We start from the raw sequence: 24368 nt of genomic DNA on the forward strand, positions 1-24368 counted from the left end.
AAATAGAGATGGAATCGTTCCATCCTACATTGCTCTCCAACCAAACACGCCCTACGAGTCTACGGGCGTACTCCGTATGTATCGCGGGTGCGTCGATGACCGACGACCATCCGGCATCCAGGTCCGCAAACCGGGAGCACGCAGCGAATTTATACATGCGTCCAGGTCCAGGCAAGAAAAAAAGCAGGAATAATCCTGCTTTGATTGGTCGTCAACTCGGTTTCTCTTTTACGACGTTGGTCCTCCATTTCTGGCGTCATGTATCACCAAACGCAAGATGGTTTGAGCGGAACAAACGGCTTTTTTTTACCAATAATAATACTACTATGCTAGAATTTACTTTTGGGTTCAGCAGATAAGCTTGTTTCGGCTAAATTTTAACGAAATCATACCATATTATTTACGAAATGGGCACGTCCACTCTGACTCCAGAAGACCAGAGCACAATTCCATTTGGATCTCATGTGTCCTCGTAAAGAAAAAAAAAATTAAAGAGTCAAAACGCGCGCCAAGTGTCGCCCTGCCGTGCGTGCCGTACGTACGCGCACCAAACGTGCATCGTCGATCGTACCCGCAGGCCGCAGCATCATCAGCAATCCGATCCACACCGGATCGCTACGCGTCGATCACGTCCGATACCTATCATTCCGTCGATCCCCGTTGGAACACGCACGGCCACGCCATGGCCGGTTGCCAGCACGCAACACCCTGCAATCATGCCGCTCCGGCCGGCCGGAGTCCCGCCACCCGGCCGCGTACGCGGGAGGCTCCAAGCCTCCAACAAATGGTGGCTGCCTGCCTGTTCCTGGGCCTGTTGCTTGCAGCGCAGGCCACGACCCGTCGCCGTCGCGGGCCGCCATCTGGACGAGATGAACGCGACAAACGGACAAGCTGCCGCAGGAAGAAAAATAAAATCGGGAGACCGCGATCTGGAGATGCTTCGCAGCAAAGGAAGACTCCCGTCGACGGACGGGATCGGGCTTGCTCCTTACGACGCGCTGGCGTCCGCGTGACGCCACACCCCACGGAGACCGTGGGGCCCGCTACCACGCCGCGGGCCCACCGCAGGCAGGCGCGCCGGATCCTTTGTGAACGCCGCCGGCCCGCGCCATACTACCACGGCGGCTCGATGACAGTCGTAATGGCGACGGTAACGAGAGGAATCTTCTAGAGACCCCTTTTGTGGGATTATTGATGCATACAGCCGGGGGGCAAGCAAAACATACGGTGGTGCACGCATATACTATGGACTACTAATTTCAGTTGCTTACTAGACTGCTCGAAATACCGCAAGGGGCTAGAATTTTGTTTCATGCCATGCACATGGTTTAGCTCTTAAAAATAAATAATTGCTTGATCATGACCCTACAATTTGTAGTTTTGAGTACTAAAACTTATGGGGAATGTTTGGTTCCATTAGACCATGGCATTTGAGAAGAAAAAACATCAATATCCTATAAACATAAAAAATAAAAACTCATTGAACATCAACCCACCTCGCACATAACGAAAATCATACGACGAATTGGATGAGCGACGTCTCATCAACTGATGACTAATTTCAAGCATCATTCTAACCTTAGCAGTGCAGCAACAAGCTTCACTCAGGTAAGTTATGGGTTGCAAGTCAATAGCATTCAAACACTAAAGGTTATGATTGTTGAATTTATTTTCTAGCGTGATTGCTAGTTCAATTTTGCAACTATATTGGTTGAATATGAGTGCAACCGACGCAATTAATGGTTGGCCTCAACATAATCGTTGTGATGTTGGTCATGGCATGCATTAATTGTTATGGCTACCAAAGGCACTGGTGAGATAAGATATGCTTTCTATTTTCTAGAGTTGTCATCCATCCGTAATACGATCATGCATGACATATAATTTCTAGTTCTTTGTGATGGCTTATTGGTCAAATCTTACATCATTTTCATTAGAGAGCTGCATAATAAGTCAAGCCTACAATGTTAAGGATTCATCAATGGATTCGTGCTAGGAGGGTGGTACCTCTATCATGTTGGACTCCAAAATTCTAACAACTGAGACCATCATTGCCACCAACACAAAATAGGATTTAGACCTTAACACAATACATGAAGTACCATATCTCACATCGCTGCACATCGACAATTGAGGGCAGGAGGTTGTGTTGTGCCTTGGGTAGCGGGGAGTCAAAGCGGAGCGCGGCGCAGAGGATCCAGATCTCGGAAGGAAAGCAATATGAAAGCAAGCCGTTTCCGCGTTGAAACCCAACAGATTTCCTCTTTCAATCCCAGCCAAGCCAAAGCCAACCCTCTTGACTTCCATTCCATCCCACCCCCTGACCTGACCGCCCGCGCCACTTTGCCATCCCTGCCCTCGCCTCGCGTCCAAATCCATTCCCATCCCAACACCGCCCTCCGATCCGCCATGGATCCCTTCCACCACCTCAACACCTCCTTCTCCAACCCCTACCACCCGCTGCTCTCCCCCTCCCCGCCCCACCACCCCCACTTCCCTCCCCTCCCGCCGCCCCCGCCCCCGCCGCTTCCCCCGCCCGCCGACCCGGCGCCGCAGCTGCAGCCCTCCGCAAGCCTCGAGCGGGAGCGCCTGCCGCAGTGGTCCCACGCCGAGACGGCCGCGTTCCTCGCCGTCCGCGCCGAGCTCGACCACTCCTTCCTCACCACCAAGCGCAACAAGGCGCTCTGGGAGGCCGTCTCCGCGCGCCTCCAGGGGCAGGGCTTCGCCCGCACCCCCGACCAGTGCAAGTCCAAGTGGAAGAACCTCGTCACCAGGTTCAAGGGCACCGAGGCCGCCGCCGCCGCCGCCGCGCACCCGCCGCCGGACGCCGATCCCGCGTCCGCCTCCGCCGCCGCGGCGCAGCAGGCCAGGCAGTTCCCGTTCCACGACGAGATGAGGAGGATCTTCGACGCTAGGGTCGAGCGGGCGCAAGCATTGGAGAGGAAGAGGGCGAAGGGCAAAGACGTGCGGACGGAGGACGACGAAGGCGGCGGCGAGGGCGAGGACGACGACGATGAGGAGGAGGAGCTCGAGGCGGAGGTGGGCGAGGACGAGGCCGGCAGCAGGGTGGCCACGGAGGCGAGGGGCGGCGGCGGGGCGAAGAAGCGCAGGCGGAAGCAGGCCGCGTCGGCGGCGCGGGATAGGTCTGCAGATCAGGGCGAGGTGGAGGCCATGCTGCGGGAGTTCATGCGGCGCCAGGTGGAGATGGAAGAGCGCTGGATGGAGGCGGCCGAGGCGCGGGAGGCCGAGCGCCGCGCTCGCGAGGAGGAGTGGCGCAACGCCATGGTCGCGCTCGGCGAGGAGCGCCTCGCGCTCGTGCGCCGCTGGCGCGAGCGCGAGGACGCCTGGCGCGCGCGCGCCGAGGAGCGGGAGGAGCGCCGGCACCAGCTCGTCGCCGCACTGCTCGCCAAGCTCGGTGGCGATTCCTCGTGATCAATCCTCGTCCATCCGCACACTCACCGGTACGGATCAAACCCACGCACTGCTACTCCCTGGTTATCATCTCATCAGCTAGCATTCAAACAGCGCTACCTCAACGCATTGATTGAGTGCTAATGGATCTAGTAAATCTTCTGATGGAGAACACTTGTTGGATTCTTGCTCAGGAGCAACGATGTTTCACCGCGAAGCGTGCATCGGCCGGCTAGCTACCTTTAGATGATCACTAGTGCTCGATCAATGATCTTTGTTGGTTAGGGTTTTTCTAGACATCAGCTAGTGAGAGCAGGCCAGGAAAGATGGCTGTACATGTTCAGATGGTGAAAAAGGGTTTATTGCAGCTCATGCAACCTTTGTTTAGCCAGCAGCCATTAGCTAGCAGCTCTAGCGCTCTAGTCTCATCAGTCTGGTCTCGTCAGCTTCAGGAGCTGGCTGAGCTTTCTGGCTTTCAACAAGTGCATGGCATGGCTGTATCACATCCCTTTGCATGATCAATCGATGTGCCTTCTCTCCCTGGTTCTTCATAGATCTCTCTCTCTCGTCTTTTCAAGATGATATGTAGGATCTCCCACCATGGTCGGTTTATGTGCTTTCCGTTCAGAAATGGGTGCTTCAGTGATGATATATCTCTGCAGGACTTGTGTAGCTTTTGCGCGACATGGTGTAGCTGCTAGATCTTTCTTACTTTCTCTCTCTTTTCAGTTGCATGGGTAAAGATATATATCACTAGCGAAAAGAGATTTGCATCTGAAAAGTTGTAGGACTAGCTAGTATGATCAGGAAAGAGAGGGCATGGTGGATACTGGAAGCACATGGTTGCTGATAGGGGTGCAGGCAGGCAGGCAGCTGCTTTGCTTTGCTTATCCTACAGGGAGGGTATTGATGCCCTGGATTCCTGTATGGATACATTTGCAAAAAATCAGAGGTGTCAGGCAGAAGCCATTAGATAGAACAGCACTGGAGGATGGCTAGATTGTGTAGTGCTTGTTTGCCTAAACAATTTGGAGATTGTTAATTACAAGATGAGCTCCCTAATGATGTGTGGACCGCGTGTCATAGCATGCATCATGGCTACCTGAAGACAATGGGCGCATGCCTGCGTGTGGTATGAACCCATATGAGCATGCACAGTGTGTACGTAGGAAAGTAGAGTATGAAACCGCGTTGCATATGTGTGTACATCTCATATCCAGTGTTCTCCCAAAAGTTGCTGGCCCTATATATTATGAGGCTTAGCTAGTTGGTCAAATAATATAATGTCAGGTTGTTTTTTATAATGTTTGCCTATATATACACGGGTGATTGCCATTTACTGGAGCTCTATGTGTTTTTATAGGGAAGAGATATCTAGAACTAACATATCAAGCAGAATTGATATGGTTCGCGTGAAACCTTTGATTGAAAGCCAAAAGAAATCAATTGCATATCAGACTCCGGGGGTTCAGTATGTGCTAGCTGTAAACTTTAGTACACACGCTACCTGCTAACATTCCCCGATAGTGCGTGTGGTCATAACAACCGTTTGTTGGGGAAGTTGGTAGTAAACTAGTAACTGGCATGACCATGCATACTGAAAAACAGATTTGAGGAAAACAAACAGTACAGTAGTCCTTATAACATTTCGTTTTCAGTTATCTCTATTTTTGTCCAGCCGCTCAGATATATAATGAAGTGACTATTTGCATCCCTCTTTTATTGCAAGTTGTGTGATCATCGATTTCACAGTAGTTTGTATATGAATTATTTGTGTAAGAATATATCACCATGACGAGCAAAGTGACATAAGCATATAATCTGTCCGTGACCTAATAGTATATGTGTAAGCAAATTGCCTACTAGTTGGTACTTGGTACGACATGCTTTCTTGACATGTCTTATTCACTGTTCACTTTTGATGAGCGTGCCCTTGAGTGTTCGCAATGGCAACATTCAATCAAAGGATATGTTGCTTGTTAGTATTCCTTATGGTTGTGGCCACAATATAACGCAAATAAATGCTTTTTTTAGTGAAAATGTTAACATTAAAATAACACTAACTTTATATGTCAACATTTTTTTCTACTTCAACTTTGATATTATTTCCAGCCAAACTAGTATCCTCTAGTTTACTCCCAACACTAAACAACAGATATATTGTTTTTAGTATGAATTCAGCAAATATGTATCCATGCTTTTACATGCATCTGCTATTGCTTTTGTGGCGTGAGGAATTCATGATGTCAGTCTGATTTCTGATCACATACTGGACAGATTCTGCTGTAGTAAATTAGACTAGCCACCTTATTTCAGATAGCACTAGTTCCAAAAGAACACTAGTGGCAATTTCATGGCAATATCAAAGAACAACCTTGCTACTTGGAGCAGTTGGAAACCTGTAAAATAAGGCATATGTGTTGTACTGAATGGAAAGAAATTGACCATATATACACCGAATCTAAACATCGATGATCCAGTAAGCAGTGAATATTTTATTTGCATGCATGACTCACCGGTCAATATTCTGCCCTAGCTAGTGTGAAGTCAAGGGTAGCATGTTTAGCCAAAACCTAGAGAGAGACCTCTTGACGCGCAAACGATATAAAAATTCTGCAATTCAAGCACCAATTTGTCGATCTTCGAGACTGACGTGACACGAGTAGACAAGGACTGATTGTCCGTTCAGCCCAATACCCATATATAAGATGAAGCAAGGACACAGGGAATGACGCTGATCGAACGATGAGATATCTTTGGAGGGGCCAATTGCACTGATGATGAAGCTGCATTATTGAGAGGATGTACATGATTTGACTACTAACTGACGGATGATGCATGCTATGTACTGGCAGAGAGCGACTGATATGTTTGAGGCTTGCATTTGATTCGTCTACATGCATGCTTTCACGATTATTGATCCATAATTCGAATTATGAAGGGAATTTCATTTGGTGTATGTCTAGCAATAGCAACCAACTAGCTTGTTATGTTGGTATAGCTTTTCCATTAACAGTTTGTATGGGCCGTCTTAGACTACAACCATTGAACAACTTCACAGTTTCGCTATTTTTTCCTGTTCTCATAGTAACCTAGCGAGCATGAATACGCAATATTTTTGTTTGACATAGATGAACGGTTTTCATGGTTAAGAGAGGATATGCGCCTAATTTTTCATTGCTCTTCAGTTGATTTTTATGTACAGATCTAAGACCGAATCTGTAGATCAACCATGCACTATTCCGCATTTTTCAACCTTACTCCATCACGTTTCCTCCGCAGGCCGTAGCATCGGACTCTCCCTTGCGCCCGCCCGCTATAGCGCTGTGAAAAAGAAAACGATAAAACATTTACGGGCTATTCTTGAGCATATCGGTCTTAAAATGGGTTTCATCTAAGGTCGTGCACATGAATTCAAGTCGATTAATTATGGATATACAAGTTTATCAAATTATCTCTCTGTACTCCTTTCGTTCCAAATTGTAGATCGTTTTGGCTTTCCTAAGTTTATAGGTATCTGTATGCATTTAGACATACACTATATTTAGATGCATAGCAAAAATTATGTACCTAATAAAGTGAAAACAATTTGCAATTTGGAACGGAGGGAGTATATATCATCCCAGTTTCCAGACTATAGGTTTAAGATGACATACTTATCAATGCTTGCAGGAAAACCAATGTAATCCATGGTACTAGCCTAATTAGCTTTGGCATTTCTAGAAATACCCATATATAGAGCTCCCTTTGAGACAGGAATTCAGGCACTATCAAGCGTTGTATATCCAAGTTGCTTTCACGCTTGTTTGCTTGTATCCTCATTATGACGATATGCTTCCAAAGTTCGCGCTCGTTCAAAGCATTAGGCATACTCCCTCCGTCCTAAAAAGAATGCAACTCTCGCTTCTCAAGGAGTCAAATAGTTTCAAATTTGACCAAAAGTACTAACATTCACATCTCCAAATTCAGCATGAAATTATATTATCTATTGGTATTTATTTTGTACAATAAATGTTAGTACTATTTTGAATAAATTTAAATTTAAAATTGGTTGATTTCTCGGGAAGCGAGAGTTGCATTTTTTTTGGACAGAGGGAGTAAGTACGTTCAAAGTTGAGTTGTTGTGTCTAACTCTTAGTTACGTTAACTGAAGACGAAGGAATTTTAGTTTCGCAAGATCATCATAAAGGAGAAATGGGAATGCGGCAGTTTGAACAATGTGGAAAGATGTGAATGCGTTTGGGTGCAAGCTCGGCGCGGATGCCGCGTCCGCGATCGGTTTTATGCGGTGTGAAAATCCGCCGCTCGATCCACATTATCGTGGTGTCAAAACAAAAAAATCTTGGTGGGCGGCTGCATGCGCTTATCGCGAATACCAGTCCACGTAATCACGCACGCGCGCACGTCAGCGGGGGTCGTGCATGCATGGCGTGGCCAGCAGCTGGTCTGGTTTCCCGTTGGGCGAGGCTGCGAGAGGGAGAAAAGTTGTCGGCCGACACGTAGGATTGACGCTTTTTTTTCCCTTCGAGAAGCGCGTAGGATTGACTCGGGACAAAGCTTGGGAGAGAAGAAGCCGAGCGTGACGCACGTCATCACGGAATGGAGACTGGTATCTCTCCCTCTACTACCTAGGCTGGCTAGGTCAAAAGAGGACAACGAAAGCCGCCATTGGAGAGTAGTCTTAGATGGATTATTAATTGGGCTCTTCATCAGGCCTTAAAATGCACTTCTCTGGGCCTCAACTGGTTTGTTTGTTGGAGCGCATGTGTAGTTTAGATGGGCCATAAATGGGCCTAGTTCATCCAGCGTAACCAGAAAGCCACCACCCCAAGCAGAGCAAAGCAGCACTAGCCAATAGGCAAAACTCGTTATCCACAAAGCGAGCCCTGTTCAAAACCACAGCGAGCGCCGTTCAACAGCTCGAAAAAATATCTTTTCTTATCCATGGAGGCAGCTGCGCTCACGATACGCTCCACCGCCCAGCGTCCCGCCGCGGCCGCTGCTGCTCCTGCGCATGGCCACCGGAGAGCCGCAGCGGCCGTGGCGCGCCGGCGCCGGGCGCCGTGCGGCAGCAGGCTGCGGGCTTTGCCGCCGGAGCTCAGCGAGATCCTCAGCCCCAAGCTGGTGCCAGGCTCGCCGTCCGACACCGGCGACGTCTCGTCGCTCATCCCAGTCAGGCGAGTACCACACGCACGCATACCACTGTCTAACTAACTCGGCTGCCGGAGGAGCCCGTTCAACTTTAACCTGAAATTGGCCAGGTTCTGTACTTCTAGTGTTGTTTGAGTAAAGTTTAATTTTTGCTCAAGGTACTTTTGGAAAGCCACTAGTGTTGAACTTGGCATTTCTCTCACTTTCAGTCAGGAAACTCTAGGATTGTAACACTAGTACACTACTTTATTCAACCGTTCTCAGATATTTTCAGTTCGGTTCATCAATTATGGGTTCTAGCTGACACTCCTTCAGTGCTCACGGCAATTTTCTGATGCCTGCCGTGCTGATCTTCGCTTGCAGTGTTCTGATGCTGCTCTTCTACTTCGTGTCCAACTGGGTGGTGCCCGAGTTGCTCATGAAGCGCCTCCAGTCCAAGGCCGAGGACCAGGAGGCATCAGCAGCCGCATCCATGTCCTTCTCCGGGGACGACACCGACGGGCAAACGGACGGCGACGCCTCCCGCCCTAAAATCCGGCTCAAGGTGAAGAAGAAGAAGAACAGGAAAGCGTCCGTGGAGGTTTAGGATGCGCACACATTTTAAACCCATGGAGGCTTCTCTGTTGAATACTACAGTCTACAAAGTATCACCAGACATCAGAATAAAGTTAGCAATCAAACAGTCTCTGAAGGAAACAAAAATATATGCTACAGTAGTATTTTAGAGCCATCTGATATATTTTCATATTGTACTTGCTGTCTTCTGAATGGAAGTAACACGGTTATTGTTTATGCCATGTCCATGGATGATGGGCGCTACTGCTCTCTGCAATTATGTTATAAAAAAAAACTGCTATCTGCAGTGTGTATCAGTAATTCAGTATCAAGGGAACTGCCTGACCCTGGGAATCATAGCTACATTTTTTTAGGGAGAATGGGCCACCCATGGCGATGAGAATCCAACAAGCCCAGGGTTATGATTATTTTATCCATGGGCCTAGGACCAACAGTAGCTCATAAAATTTAAGCTAAGAAGTTGTTGTGAGGAAAAACAGCAGCCCAGGGTAGTAACTGTTTCCGGCCCAGCCTTGGGCATAGCCCATTCCTGGCTAAATCCTAACTATCATTGATCATAGATTGGCTGCATCTCCCAATACTACCTACCTTTATTTCGAAATAAATACTAACTTTCGGCACCAAGCAACTATTGATGCGTCCTTTTTTCTTAAAAAAAATGATGCGTTTGGATGCGAAGTCGAAGGCCAGAGGCGTTTCTGTTACAGCTCCAAACAAAATGGAACAAGTACCTAATTCAGTTGTTGTTGGGGTGGGTCAATGTCCACAAATCCTCTCTGAACCTGAACACTGAACTGATCGAGTCAACCGGAGTCGCAGCAGTTGCAGTTGCCATCAGCACTTGGACAGCACGACAGGCTGAGCCGTTGAGGCAGCTCTGCGATGACCTATGCTGCTACTACCTGCTACGGGATCTGTCAGTGAGTTGCGAAGCAGTCAACGCAGATGTCTCGTTTAGTTGGGGCTGCAATAGAATGTGTCAATATGTTTTAATAATTTGTTAGTGGCCCAAAGTAGAGTCAGGAACGGTTGGTGTTGTAGTGGTTTCAGGCTTTTAGCCGACTTTTTCTGGAGTTTCCTGAAAGCAAAACACCGAAAGCTAACATTATTAGCAACAATGGCCAATCAGCTTATGATGTCCATTGTACTCTGCCGGTAGACGCGTTCATCCAAAAACCTGAAGTTGTTATTAGGCAACATAGTAATATACTATTCCCTCCGTCCTAAATTACTATTCATTTTAATTTTTCTATATAGCTAGCTTTTACTACACATCTAGACATCCATATCTACGAGGCTAAAATGCACCCCAAGTGCATTCTGTCCAGCAAATGCACATACCTCCCACCCTATGTTCTGCACGCTAGCTAATTCACGCGCCAAGGAAAGTCATGCTTCTGCATTCAAAATTAAATGGAGATAACCAACCACGTGATGCCACCTCACAGCTCAACCCACGCATCAGTAAGTATGCATGCAGGGAATCTTTTCTTTATTCAAAATGAAAAAATGCGATTTCTCCTAAACTACAGATCCGATTTTAGATCCGTTTGAAGTAGGTTGTTTGAAAAAATGTGCTTAACACAACGAGATCCACAAAGGCTATATTTCAAGAAGTTTTTTTAAGTATGTAATTGCAACTAAGCTATACATTGAGTTGCAAGAACGTCTACAACCTAAATGCAACTTGACAACCAACCAAGTGACGCCACCTCACAGCTCAACCCACCCACCAGGAAGCATGCATGTAGAGAATCTTTTCTTGATTAGAAATGAAAGAATGCGATATCTCCTAAATAGCAGATCTGATTTTAGATCCGTTTGAAGCAGTTTGTTGGGGAAAAAATATGCTTAACACAACGAGATCGATGAAGGCTATGTTTGACGAAGTTTTTTTTAAGTATATAATTGCAACTAAGTAGTACTTCAAATTGCAAGAACGTCTGCAACTCAATTGTTGTTTAGCACTTGTACTTATGATTGCAATTATTTAATACTCATTGCAACCCAGTTGCTACTCTAATTGCACCCAGATATACTTCCTACTGAATTGAATTGCAACCAGTTACTACCTAATTGCAACCAGCTACTACTGATTGTAACTAGTTAACGGTTGGTACTCTGGTTGCAACAAGGTACGATTGCAACTCAAAATTGCAACTTGATATGATTATTGTGACCAGATGCAAATAATACACAGAGTTATAACTAGTTGCAACTCTGTAGTAGACCGAGTTGCAATCGGTAGTACATAGGCTCGCTTAAATGGTAAAAAATATATTCATATTGGATCTAGTTTTGTTAAGAATATTTTTTTAGTCAATAAATGATTTGTCAATCGGGTTACGGTTTAGGAGAAAATTTGTTTCAAAGATTCGAACCTACAAAAGATTCCATACATGCATGCATGCAGTCTGGTGGGATTTATATGCTAGGTGGTTTTACGTGGTAGGTGGAAGATACAAATTAACTTAGGAAGCACGCATTGCATATTTGATATATATATATATATATATATATATATATATATATATAGAAAAGTCAAAACGAATAGTAATTTGGGACTGATGGAGTAATATACACCTAACATGATGACGATGATGATGCCATTCTCGACCGAGCTTAGCGAATTCAACATAAGTTACGAATTCAACTAAACATCTGCATTAGGATTTTAACTAACAATTAGTTAAGTTACGTGCGTCCTTACTGTATAGAGGTTATATGAATAGATCTTTTGAAATTATTCTTTAAATCCTAATATATGTGTATTTTAAAATCGAAATTCATGATGTCGTCCTAGCGATTCGGCTCCTGGCTCTCTCTTTTTCTGCTTCCCCACTATTTTTGAGACGGTGAGAATTGGACTTCTGGCCGGTATCATGTTGTTCTAGAATATCGCGTGGGAGTGGCTACAACTTGCAGGAACGTATGCGCCACTTGCAGTTGCAGCCAACTTCATATGATGAGAGGAAGAAAAAAAGGGATGCAGCCTGTTTCTTGCTTCCAAGCAAGAGAAAACAAGCCGGCATCCATGCCGTCGCTCGTATTTCGATCCGAAATAGGTAGGGAAATATATGTCCTTGCGTGCGAATCTTGAGCAAAAACATGTCGTCCCAATAATTGGCTTACATCCCCAAATGCACGCACTTCTAACAATGACTTGTATTTTTCTTCATGCTTATTACTAGTAAATACATACTGGCGGTATTCGTTCATTCGCTGAAGGTTGTTGAGATAAATGTTAGTTTTTACTTTAATTTTAATTGTTTCCCTAGCTCACATTCAGCGAATGCACGAAGAAGGTAGAATTCCAAGGAGTACGTTCAGAATCTTACTGCACTGCAGTGGACAAACAGCAAACAAATACTGCACAAACAAAAAAAGGACGAAAAACTTAAGCACCACAAACAAGAACAGAAAGGGCATTTCAGTAACAAACAACAGTGTTTTTATTTATTACATTTTCTTTTATGTGGTTAAGAAGGAGTCCGGACATTAGATGCCACCAGAAGATGGAGTCACGTGTGGCGCGCGAGGCTCCAGAGCGGCGTGAAGAAAGAGTCAGAGTGCTAGCGCGAGCAGGGCAAAGGGGGAGGAGGAGGCCACTGCTCGCCGTCTCCGTGGCGGTGCGCGATGGATGTGACGTGACCCGCCTCCACTCCCCACCGCAAATAATCCGGCGCCATTATCACCATGTCACCACGCGCTAGGCGATCGGTGCCGGTGGATTCGGAGTTGCGCTTGTTCGCATGCACGCTCTGCCGCCTGCTCGATCGGTGCCCGTCCCTTTCATGGCTCCTCCTCCTGCTGCTGCTGCTGCGAGGAATTCCAACAGAATTCGTGTGGATGATATGCGCACAGTGTCGACATGCTTCCTCCATCCTAAATTTTAGATCGTTTTAGTATTTTTAAATTCATAGATATATATAGGTACATGAGTGATGATGGAAACAAGACGATTCCCGTGGAAGAAAGAAAGTAATAGGCGATAGGATAAAATGCAAGCCAAATCCACCCGGAAACCAAAAATTGGAGGAGGAGTTGGGAGAAGAAAGTGCCAATAATCATACGCAAGAACCGCCCATGATTGCTGCTGATACCACTAAGTAGCAGCTAAAGCTAGATAGGTCGGCAGCACAAAACGGAAGTGGGGTTGGCTCCTCCATCACGCACGAGACACAGACAACCTATACCTGCAGGTGGCTATAGCAGCTAGCTAGCTGACCGGAAAACATCACGGAAACAGGTGGCCGCACGCACTGTTCGTTGGGTTGGGTTAGGTCTCATCATCACCATCGTCGCTGCTTTGGCTGCTCACACGTTTTGCTGCTGGAGCTGATTGACCTAGGCTGCTGCTAGCACGGTCAGACTGATCATAACCTTTCTTGTGCTTGCTAGCTCCTAATCGCATGAGGCATGGATGGCATCGATCGATCCGTGAAACAGACACTAGACTGTCCGATCTGAAAGGGCGAGCTAGCTAGCACTGCCGAACACGTACAACCTGAGCTCCGAGATACCTGACCGTGGGATCGTTTTTGGTAGGGGGCCATCATATCCGCTGACAATATGAGCTAGGATTGCTCAATGATTAGGGGGTCATCGGTCGTGCCGCAGGTCTCGAGCTGCAGCGGAAGAGCAAGTGGAACAGCACTGTAACTTTTTTTTAGAAAAAAAAGAAATCAAATACTGTATAAAAGATAATTCCAACCTTGCTGATCGAGGCACCCACTGATCGAGTGAGAGGTAGCCGGCCGGGCCTCTAATCTCTTGGTGGGAATTTTTTTTTTTGAAGCAAGTCATACAGATGCAAAGTATACACGCACGCGCGCATATTGATGGAGCCATTACGGTGACGTGCACTACTAATCCCGTGCCAGCAGTAGGTTTATCTTATCCGGAGCCAGTAAGCTACTTTTTACTGTTCGCAGAATAAAATCTACTGTGCACACGCAAAAAACTGAGCTGTGTGTTGACCCCTGCCGCTGCCGCGTGACTGGCTTGACTTGCTCACCAATTCCAGCCCAATCATGCGTGGGTGAAGTTTCCCCGCACCGCAAGCCGCAGCTCACCTGCATCCCCCCCCGGGCGCACGCGTGCCCGTGGGGGCCCACGCGCAGCGAGACCGATTCTTCCTCCGCGCAGCCTTGACCGTTGACCGGTCGTCGATCTGCGGGTGCGGGCAGAGGAGGCGGCAGCGGGGTAAGAGCAGGGCCAGGGGGCGCCGCGGCGACCGTTGACCGGCTGACCACCGTGCCCTCCTTCGCTGACCGTCCGATCGGCACGACCGCAGCGATCTGACGCGTGGGATCGAATCCGTCTCTAGCGTCGACACAGCTGATCGAGTGGAGAGACCGGAGTACACACCTGATGACTGATATGGCAATGATGCACGGTACCAAGTTCTACAACTCCACGGACGGACCGGCGATTGTCTCCATTTTGGCTGATGCGATGCCATGCCAAGTGCCCAAGTGAACAGCCGCCTAGTACGTACGTAGTATAGCTTTTTCCTGGAAATGGATCGGAATAGATCGGACCGAGCTGGTACGTCCCGGTCTTTCTGATCGAAGCACGTCTACAGGCAACAGATAAGGGTCACAGCAGGTAAATTGTGTTTGACTCACTTGTGTCTACCAGCCGTTACGTGTTTCTCCAGCACATGTTTTCACGCAGTCAATTGCTCGTAACCACTGAGCTGTGGGCCCTCAGCTTGCTCAACAACTGTAGTGAGAGCGATTGACGAGAATACCGTGCTACTCCTCCGTAGTTTCTAGCAAAGCGTTTTCTGACGAAAGCTAGCTCCATGGACAACGACGGATGGTTGGGAAGTTGCAGGTCGTCAGATGACTCGGTCCGTGTCGATGGTCCGCGAGGCAATTTTATGAGCTGCTGACTTGCCACCGCACGATCTTCCATTGGTCCGTATGTAGAGCCATCCAGCGACAGTCGGCAGCCTCATCTGAACCCCCGATGGGTACGGTGCGCGTTAGCCGGTTAGCGTGTGCCGGGCGGACACAGGCAGGCTGCAGGATGGATCGGAGATGTAGTTAGTTAGGGTGCAGCAGTTATTCTACTAGGTTCCAGCTGCTCAAACTGGTTTTATTTCAGAACTATGAATAATTAATCGTGATGACATCGACGTGTGTCTCGATCCATAATACTCATCACACCGTTCTAGAAAATCAGACTTTTGGAACCGGCTAATTATTAGTTCGAAGGCAGCTTGTTCTAAATGGTACAGTACATATTTGAGAACAGAAATACTCTAGAGGATTTATGGCGAGTTTTCTAGGTATATTATTACCGGTGTCTTGCCTTATTAGTGCATGCTTTCTGCAGATGTCGAAATAATAAAGACTTCTATTATGAATGACAGAAGACAAGGTCAGTTTTTGACAGAACGATGATTCTTTTGAACCAAGCGAGCCTCACCCCACTTCCACTGATAAAAACTGGTCCTCATCATAAATTGGCCATTTAGTTTTACAACCAATTTGAGGCTGCGCCACCTATTGACATCCATGCAGCGTACACGGTACACATCTGGTCCTGCACTCCTGCTTGCTACTCCGTGGATCGAGTTCCGCACGTGGAATCCATTTCTCTAATGCGCACGCCTCATTATTTGCCAGTAGCAACTGTGGAGTGCACGTCTGTTTATTGCTACCTCTAAACAGTTTACAGACCATGGTAGGGTAGAAATCAGACCAAGTGCTGGAAAAATTGTTGGTAAAGGAACCATGCTACTCGAGATTATCTCTGTTTTTTTTCTTTTCGCAAAAGTTATCTTTTATGTTAGTCACCAGAGTTCCACTATATGCTATTGCTTCGTTCCAATGTATACATATAACTGTGTTACTGGATGCTGCCAAAAGAAAGATTACCGTATTGCTTCGATACCGCTAAAATAAAAATCGCGAGCGGGGCGCCCCCGGCTCTAGCTCACCTAGCGCTGGCGTCGTCACCAACCACCTCACCATAGCCACTCTCGCCCTCGCCGCGCCCGCCCGACGACGCACCACCGAACGCCACTTGCGTTCGCCGCCGCCCACGATTTCCGCACCATCACAACGCCAGGTGCACTTCCCTCTGCTCCTGATGCCTTTTCTTTGGATCACCACTCCTTTTCTCGCGTCCCATTTCACTCCTGCCTACATTTCTTCGGTCCTTTCCTACCTTCTTACGGCGCCACCGGCCCTCATTCGTGTGCACGCCATCATGCCCGGTGTGTTCCGAGCTAAGCTCACCTCTCTTTCTGTGGTAAACTTCCTTGTTGCGCGTGGCCATCTCGAGTTCTACCATCAGACGTTCAGCCTGCACCCTTCCGAGGTTCAAGCTGCAGCAATGGCTCCCACTCTCCGGGAGAAAGAAGCCGCAATAACTGAAGGCCAACCACCAGCTTTCACTGTGAGGGACCCGGACACAGCTCGAGACCACCTTTCTGTTGGCACTGCTAAGACAGCGTCTCCCAGGGATAGAACGGTGCGTCGGAAAGAGATTCACCTGGATACAGGTTTAACTCCGAGCGCTGACCAGGGCCTGCTTCCTCTGCCGTGACATGATGGGAGCCAGTTTGACAGGCATGGCCGCCGCACACACGTCGCTCCTGTCGCGTCCGCCTTCACTCCACCGGCTCCCTCCCCCGGCAATGCCTACCTTCTAGCCGCATGCTCCCCAGCCCAAGCAACGCCCTCCCCAACTCCACCCCGCCCTAAACCCATTCCCCTTCACCACCCCGGCAGTCACCGCTGCCTCGCCAGATATCACCAAGTGCACGACTGTTGTGACCCGGTCTGCTGCCGCCTTTGCTGCCGCTCCGGCCACCGAGGCTACAGCTGCCCCATGGCTTTCCCGCACGAGCAAACACCCCAACCATGCCGCCGGCTCACCATCCCCGTCCCTGCTTCTCGCATTCCGCTCAACGCTGTGCCGTTCGCCCCCCCCCCCCCCCCCCCGCGCGTGTCGCCACCACCCTCTGCCACTTCGACACCTCCACCCACCCCGCTCAACCTGCCGCCGTTCACCACCGCTTTTGATGTGCTTCACATGCTTGCATCCTCCAGCAACGGCCCCTCTGTGGACCAACTGCTCCCCCTCTCGTCCCCTCACGATGCTCCGGAGGAAGGCTCCTACTTCCTCGAAGATCTTTTCTGCGAACCGGTGGACAAAGGGAAGAAACCGGCCCAAAGCAGCACGCGCACTGTGCAGCCTAGTGCCAACAATGCCATCCCGAAGGCTAGAGACATCCGCATGGTTGGTGGAGCTTCCCCGCGCCAACGGGCCCCCTCGACGGCAAGCACGCGCTCCTCGACCCGGTCCCCTCCGTTGACTCCTTCGCCACGTGCGCCTATGTTGGGCGCTCCTGCTGCACGGAGTGTGGCACCCCAACAGGATGCTGCCTTTGAGGAGGACAGTTCGGGTGGCGCTTCTCAGGAAATTGCCGACTCGGTGCACGCTACGTTGGAAGAAGATGAGTCGGTGGAGAGTGATGAGCTGGTGGCTGGCCCGGATTACCTAGAGATCTGGGTTGCAGAAGGGGACTGGGAGGATGTTGCGCGCTTCGTGTTTGTAGAATTGGAGCTGCCTCTCGCGGCTGTCAATCCGGCGCCGCTCATCCACACTGCTTTCAACATCGCCGTGCCGCAGGTCCGTTTCCAACTTCTGCCTTCCTCACGCGGAGTTGTTTTCCTACACTTTGGTTCTACTGAGGCACGTAAAGTAGCAATGCAAGCCCAGCCAATCCGGCTCAATGGAAAGGTGGTGCGCCTGGAACGCGTGGAGGATACTGATGACCGTTTCATCCGCGAGCCTGCTTGGCTCACGCATGTCGCGGCCTAGAACCTGCCGGAGGAGCATTGGGAGCCGGAGAAGGTCCGCGACATCTACAAATGTGTTGGCTCCGTGTTGGAAATCGACCCCTTTTGCCTCCCTAGTTTCGACCGGTCGTGCATGAGGTTCGTCATCGAGCTGCAACATCCCCATGTTCCCAGTCGCATCGGCGTCCACACACCGAGCGGCCATGGCATTGTCATCCGCTAGAGCATCCTTGCAATCTGGCCACGCGAACGGTACATCGACGCTGCTAGGGAGTGGATCCCTTTCTTCGGTCTAGCCCCACCGCCACCACCTGCACCCGGGCACGCTCCGGGCAATGAGCACATACCCCCACAAGCCGCACCTGGCCATGCACCGCACGCCCGCACCCGGCCACGCACCGCACGCCCCTCTGCAACAAGCAGTGCCACTTCACCCCGTCGTTTTCCTCGGCGTTGCCATTCTTTTCCATGGCTTTATCAACACCTTCCCCATGCCATGCCTACCTCCTCTCCTGATCATAACCCACCTACCACACTTTGTCGTTCCCGCTGATAGCACCTGCCGTGCACACTCGGTCATGTTGCTCACCTGGCACGCGAGCGAGAATGCCACCCAGTCCGACATGCCCATGCACTTCTCACCCCCACAGCCTCCCCCCAACCGGAAACAACAGCTTCCCTCCCACCATCGGCTCAAGTTGCACCGTTGCGCCGTGACACCCTGCCCCCTAACAGCGGACCAGCTCCAGGGCGGGCTAGGGCCGATACTAGAAATAGTGCGCGTCTAGCTGCCAAAGACAACAACAAGTTTGTGGACGCCACTGCAAAGGTGGCACAACTCAAAGCGCTCCAGAATAGTTTGTCCCTTTGCTCCGCGGCTGTGAAGAATCATGTCGCCAAAAAGAAGCTGCTAGAGAAAACGAAGAAGCCCATCACGATAGTTGACCTTGCCAAGCTCGCTGATGGAGTGGGCCTTAGCGATGCCACAGTGCGCACCCTGGATCGTATCCTGGACATTGGTACTACCACAACTCGCCAACTAAACTCGGTGCTCCCGGGCTTTGATGTCTGAACTTGAGATGGCCAACGCGCGCTTTGCTTTGTTCTCCATTATTAGCAGTTGCACTCTTATTTGGATCTCTGTTGCCCCCCACCCCGAGCTCGCTCTAGCATTCTAAATGTCCCTGTGTTGTGTTGTGTCCTCCCTGGAGCTAGACCTTTTTCCTTTTTCGATGTTTGTTGTGTCAGCTCTCCCCTTGTAATGTCCTGGTGTTCTCGTAGTTGCAATGAACTCTAGCAACGTTTCATTTTCCCTTCACTCCTGGAATGTTCGTGGCTTGGGTGACAACAACAAGTGTATTCTCGTGCGTGATGTTGTTTCCTCCGCATGCCCAAAAACTGCCAGTTTCCAAGAGACTAAGCTTTGTAACATTGATCACTTGAAAGTTTGCAGCTTCCTCCCGGCAAATCTGAACGAGTTCCAGTACACAGACGCCGATGATACCCGCGGTGGGATTCTTACTACCTGGGATTCCTCAATCTTCTCCCTAACCTCCTCCTTCACGCGACAACACTCCCTCATGATGATCCTCTCCTCTACCGCTTCTGATTACTCTTTTGCAGTAACAAACGTTTACGCACCATCAAATCACCGTGACTCCTCCTCCTTTCTGGAATCATTAGAAGATATCGCTAGTCATGCCTCCGAGGGCTGGACATTGGCTGGGGATTTCAATCTCACCAGAGATAGCTCTGAGAACAACAATGGCACCTCCAATGCCAACCTAAGCTATGCGTTCAATTCCACCATTGAACAGCTCCACCTCCTTGACCTCCCACTCCTGGATCGGCTATTTACCCGATCGAATCACCGTAGCTCCCCAACCCTTGCCTGCCTTGACCGCGTCCTCTTCAATCTCCCTATGAGCAACACCTTCCCCAATTCCTCCCTCAGCTCTCTCCCAAAACCAACCTCCGATCACACACCAATTCTTCTTCCGATCACACCCCAATTCTTCTTCGTATGTCCACATCGATCCCTAAAGCTAACCTCTTCCGTTATGAAAACGCTTGGCTCAAGCATTCGGACTTCTTGCCAACAATCCTCCCGGTCTAGCTCACTACTACAACACGCGGTGTGGCGGCAGCAATGGTGAGCTCGCTAAAAGCAGTTTGGTGCGCGTCCAACGCGTGGGCTCGGCGTAAGCGAGCTCCCCCAACACTCCTCCAAAATTGCAAATTCGTAATTTATCTACTTGATGTGCTTGAAGAAGGGTGTTGCCTTTTTGCAAGTGAGATTCTACTGCCCCGCGATTGCCAGGATAGGTTGGCGCTCGTCATGCACGAACGCGCGGCATACTGGAAGCAGCGCGGCAAGTACCGCGCGATCCGTGAAGGAGACGCGAACAACAACTTCTTCCACGAGCAAGCTACGCAACGCTTACACCGCAACAACATCTGAGCATTGTCCGTCGATGGGGTTGTGGTGTCCTCCCACCACGACAAGACGTCGATGCTCACTGCCCACTTGCAAGATCTCCTACGGGCGCGCCCCACGAACACGGACACCGTCGACCTTGATGCTCTCTACGCTGGCGTGGAGAAGGTGTACGTGGCCCCGCTGCTAACGCTGTTCATGGAGTCAGAGGCGAACACCGCCGTGCGGTCCATGAACCGGTACAACTCTCCTGGACCCGACGGCTTTGGACCAGCTTTCTACATGGCAGCATGGCAAACCGTGTCGCCAGCAGTCATGTAGCTGGCGTGGGCGTTCCAGAATGGTGAAGGTGAGCTCGAGCGCCTGAATCGGTCTCATATTGTCATGATCCCCAAGCTTGCTACCGCCTTGGCGCCCGATGATGATTATCGACTGATCTGCCTATGAAACTGCTCTTTGAAGATCGTTTCCAAAATGCTGACAACAAGGCTCCAGTGCCAAATCCCACGCCTCATCGACCCAAATCAAATGGGGTTCATCAAAGGGTGCTCCATCTCTGAAAACTTCGTTTATGCCATGGAACTAGTGCAATGCTGCCAACGCCGCAAGCTCCCAACTTTGGTGCTAAAATTGGATTTTTCCCAAGGCGTTCAACTCTCTAAACTGGGCAAGTCTAGCCGCTGTCATGGAGGCAGAGGCTTCCTATCTTTGTGGATCAGCTGGATCGCCAACCTGCTGGAAACCTCAAAGCTCGTTGTTCTTGTTAACGGAGTTCCTAGTCCCTGGTTCGCCTATGGGAGAGGATTGCGGCAAGGTGATCCTTTGTCTCCATATCTTTTCCTCCTGGTGGCCGACGTCTTGCAACAGATAATCAAGGCTGACTCATGGATACCCCACCCTGCTGCACCAGGCCAAATATGTCTAGTGCTACAATACATAGATGACACATTGCTACTACTCAAAGCTGATCAGGATGGACTGACTGCGCTCAAGCAGGTTCTGGACCGATTCTAAGCGGCATCTGGCCTGCAAATAATTTTCCACAGAGCACTATGGTACCTATGCATGTATCCAGCTCCTCAGCCAAAATTTTCCAGGGCATTCTTGGGTGCAAGCTTGATAGCTTCCCCCAAACTTACGTGGGATTGCCGCTGTCGCATGAAAAGCTCCGGCTGTCGGCTTTCAGCCCGCTGATTGCAAAGGTAGACAGGCAACTCAGCGGATGGTGAGCTTCACTCCAAAATGCAACGGGAAGAGCTGTGCTAATCAATAGCGTGGCGAACAACAGCTTCACTTATGCTATGTCGGTAATCCTTCTTCCCCCGGCACCATTGAAGCTCTTGACAACCGTCGGAGGCAGTTCTTGTGGTCTGGAAAAGACAAAGGCAGTGGCACCCAATGCTTGGTTGTATGGGAAAAGGCATGCCAATCGAAGGAACATGGTGGGCTTAGGCTCAAGGATCTTGCTATGTAGAACAAAAGTCTGCTCCTCAAGTTACTTCACCGGCTCCACTACCCCGACGCTCATCCCGGGCACGATGGGTCTGCGGCCTTGTTCACCTGGCCGATTTCCACGGTGACATCAGCGGTCCACACTGGAAGGATATGCAGGATCTGCTCCCTGTGTATCAGGCAATCACCTGCTTTGCAATATCTAACAGCTTAACTACTAGCTTCTGGCGCGATCGCTGGCTATCTGCATGCCGGCTCAGCGACATGTTCCCATTGCTCCTAACTCATGCAGTTGACGAGAGCATGATGGTGGCACAGGTGATGACCGATGGATTGGAATTGCACCTACCTCCATGATTGTCAGTCCAGGCTACTTAAGAACTTGTGAAGATAAACGACTTGCTTGCTCATGTCTCCCTCCGTGATGGTGATGATCGGCGACTTTACCCCTTCAGCCAAAACAACACTAACTTGTCTTCTGCAGAGGTTTACTCGAAGCTTATGATCTCAGCGAGTTCATCCCCTTCCACCTTTGCCAATTTCATCTGGCGCAACCGTGCCCCTCCCCGCGTCCAGTTCTTCGGATGGTTGCTAGTGCAAGGGCGCATTCAGAGTCACGATAATCTCATCATGAAGCACATCCTTGAAAGTTCTTCATGTGAGCTATGTGGCCAGGTCGAGGACTGCGATCACATCATCTTTCAGTGTCATTTGGCGTCGCACATCTGGGGATCGCTGGGAATTCAAACCGCGGGCGCCTTTGTGAAGCATTTCTGGACTGTTGCCCGTCCGACAACAGTCCCAGCCCGCTAGTTCTTTGCCTTTCTTCTCCTTGTCAGCTGGATGCTATGGAAGCAAAGGAATGATCTTGTGTTCCAACAAATTCATCCGTCTCACTCAAGGTTCTGGCTATCCTGCAGAGACGGAGCTCGCCTTTGGAGCTAGCGTTTCAAACAAGAAGATCGAACCGTAGTTGAAGCATGGTGTTCTCTGTTTAACTCAATGTAAAACGAACTGCAACTGAAACCCCTTCCTTTTTCCTAGTTTTCTCTGCTGAAAACAGAAGTGTAAAGAGGTGGGGATCTCCTCCCGTTGACCCTAAAAAAACAAAAAACACACGTTGCTCGAGTATTATCTTAACACTAACTCCTGCCGGTTATGGTTTTCCTTTTAGCACATCAAGATTTTTCATGATGGATTCACCCGAAAATATAGAAAAAATACACTTAGATCCGTCCAATGCATAAGGCCTAGCTAGACAAGTGGCATGATGGTGCAACAAGATGATCACGGTACCACTTTATGCAGCAAGATAGGAAAGGGTACGAATGATGGTAATGGTAGGAGGACAATAGGCGAGGACCTACTATCACCCTCAAATTAAACAGTGGCATCCGCTAACTTAACGATAGAAGTACCACTATAGACACATGGAGCAGGGACGAGCTAGGTTGCAAAATATCGATAGGAAAAAATAAAAGTGGATAGGAAGCAATATAAAAGATATTGGGTTTGGGTATATGGTTAGGAATTTGGATTATCAACCAACAGATAGCCTAGGAGAGACTGACCTTAGTTCAGTGATCTTAACCCACTTGATAAATTGCTGCTGTCTTCTTTTTTTAATCATCATCGGGAGGCTAAACCGAGCTCGATCGAGGAAACAAAACGCGCGGATTACACTATTGTCTCCCAGATCGGATATGATCCAGCGCCAGCCAGCCATCACGATCCCTCTTCTCCTCTGTCATCCAGGAAGCTTAAACAAAAGGAAGGAGCGCGTGCGTTGACGCGGTCGCGATGGGGAAACACAAACCCATCCCGCTAACCGCAAAAGGCGAAGGCGGCGCGGGAGGGCGCAGTGGAAGACTGACCCGGAAAGCCACCGCGCGGGGCCCACCACCACGACACCCTTAAAAAGCTCCAGAACTCACCCACCCATCCCTGTGCTGACCACTCTCACTGATCGCGGGCCCGGACGACACCACGCGCGTGGGTGCCAGAGGGGGTACGAGACGGAGGGTGTGCGCTGCGCCTGGCAAGAAAGTCAAGGCCAAGTGGAGCGCGCCACGTGTGCCCCCCGGGCGCCCGATATTTGCCGGCAAGGGGCGGTGACGTGGCGCTCCCGGGTTCCGCTGTCGGCATCCGGCGGGCGGGACCCATCGCACCACGGCCTGCCGGCGCACGCCAGCGGTGACGGATCTCGCGTTGGGGTGGTGAGAGCAGAGAGGTAACGGAACGGCGTGAGGTGCCGCGGCCGCACAGTGGGCGCACGCGTGAACCTCGTTGCCCTCTGGCTGGAATGGAATAATCCAATCCATGGCGTCGCGTCCGCCTGCGGCTTCCTGCTCCGTGTCTCGCAGTCGCAGCAGGCCCCGTGGGGCATTTTTGCCAGGGGTAGCTTGCAGTCACGTGCTGCGAGCACACGCGCTCCGGCGCTCGTGCTACGGGTACATGGTAAAGGAACACGGATGCACAGCGCGGCGACCTTTTCTATATACATGTGCAAGGGCAAGTAC

General features: G+C 49.8%; 2 protein-coding genes across 2 annotated transcripts; both read left to right on the top strand.

The window, feature by feature from the left end:
• Positions 1-2252: 2252 nt before the first annotated feature.
• LOC117850924 (trihelix transcription factor GT-3b) lies at positions 2253-3964 on the top strand. Its single transcript, XM_034732813.2, has 2 exons — positions 2253-3461; positions 3606-3964. Exon 1 carries the CDS (start codon positions 2410-2412, stop codon positions 3430-3432), a length of 1023 nt encoding a protein of 340 aa, XP_034588704.1. The 5' UTR covers positions 2253-2409; the 3' UTR covers positions 3433-3461; positions 3606-3964.
• Positions 3965-8291: 4327 nt separating this feature from the next.
• On the top strand, positions 8292-9359 carry LOC117850925 (uncharacterized). Its single transcript, XM_034732814.2, has 2 exons — positions 8292-8588; positions 8926-9359. Exons 1-2 carry the CDS (start codon positions 8356-8358, stop codon positions 9146-9148), a joined length of 456 nt encoding a protein of 151 aa, XP_034588705.1. The 5' UTR covers positions 8292-8355; the 3' UTR covers positions 9149-9359.
• Positions 9360-24368: the final 15009 nt, after the last annotated feature.

The sequence above is a fragment of the Setaria viridis genome, chromosome 3 (genome assembly GCF_005286985.2).
Source record: "Setaria viridis chromosome 3, Setaria_viridis_v4.0, whole genome shotgun sequence".
Classification (NCBI taxonomy): Eukaryota; Viridiplantae; Streptophyta; class Magnoliopsida; order Poales; family Poaceae; genus Setaria; species Setaria viridis.

Bases quoted from the DNA above. Each gene is read 5' to 3' on its own strand.
- LOC117850924 (XM_034732813.2), top strand. From the start codon at position 2,410: ATGGATCCCTTCCACCACCTCAACACCTCCTTCTCCAACCCCTACCAC.
- LOC117850925 (XM_034732814.2), top strand. From the start codon at position 8,356: ATGGAGGCAGCTGCGCTCACGATACGCTCCACCGCCCAGCGTCCCGCC. The intron at 8,589-8,925 runs GCGAGTACCACA...CTTCGCTTGCAG, and splicing joins TCGTCGCTCATCCCAGTCAG to TGTTCTGATGCTGCTCTTCT.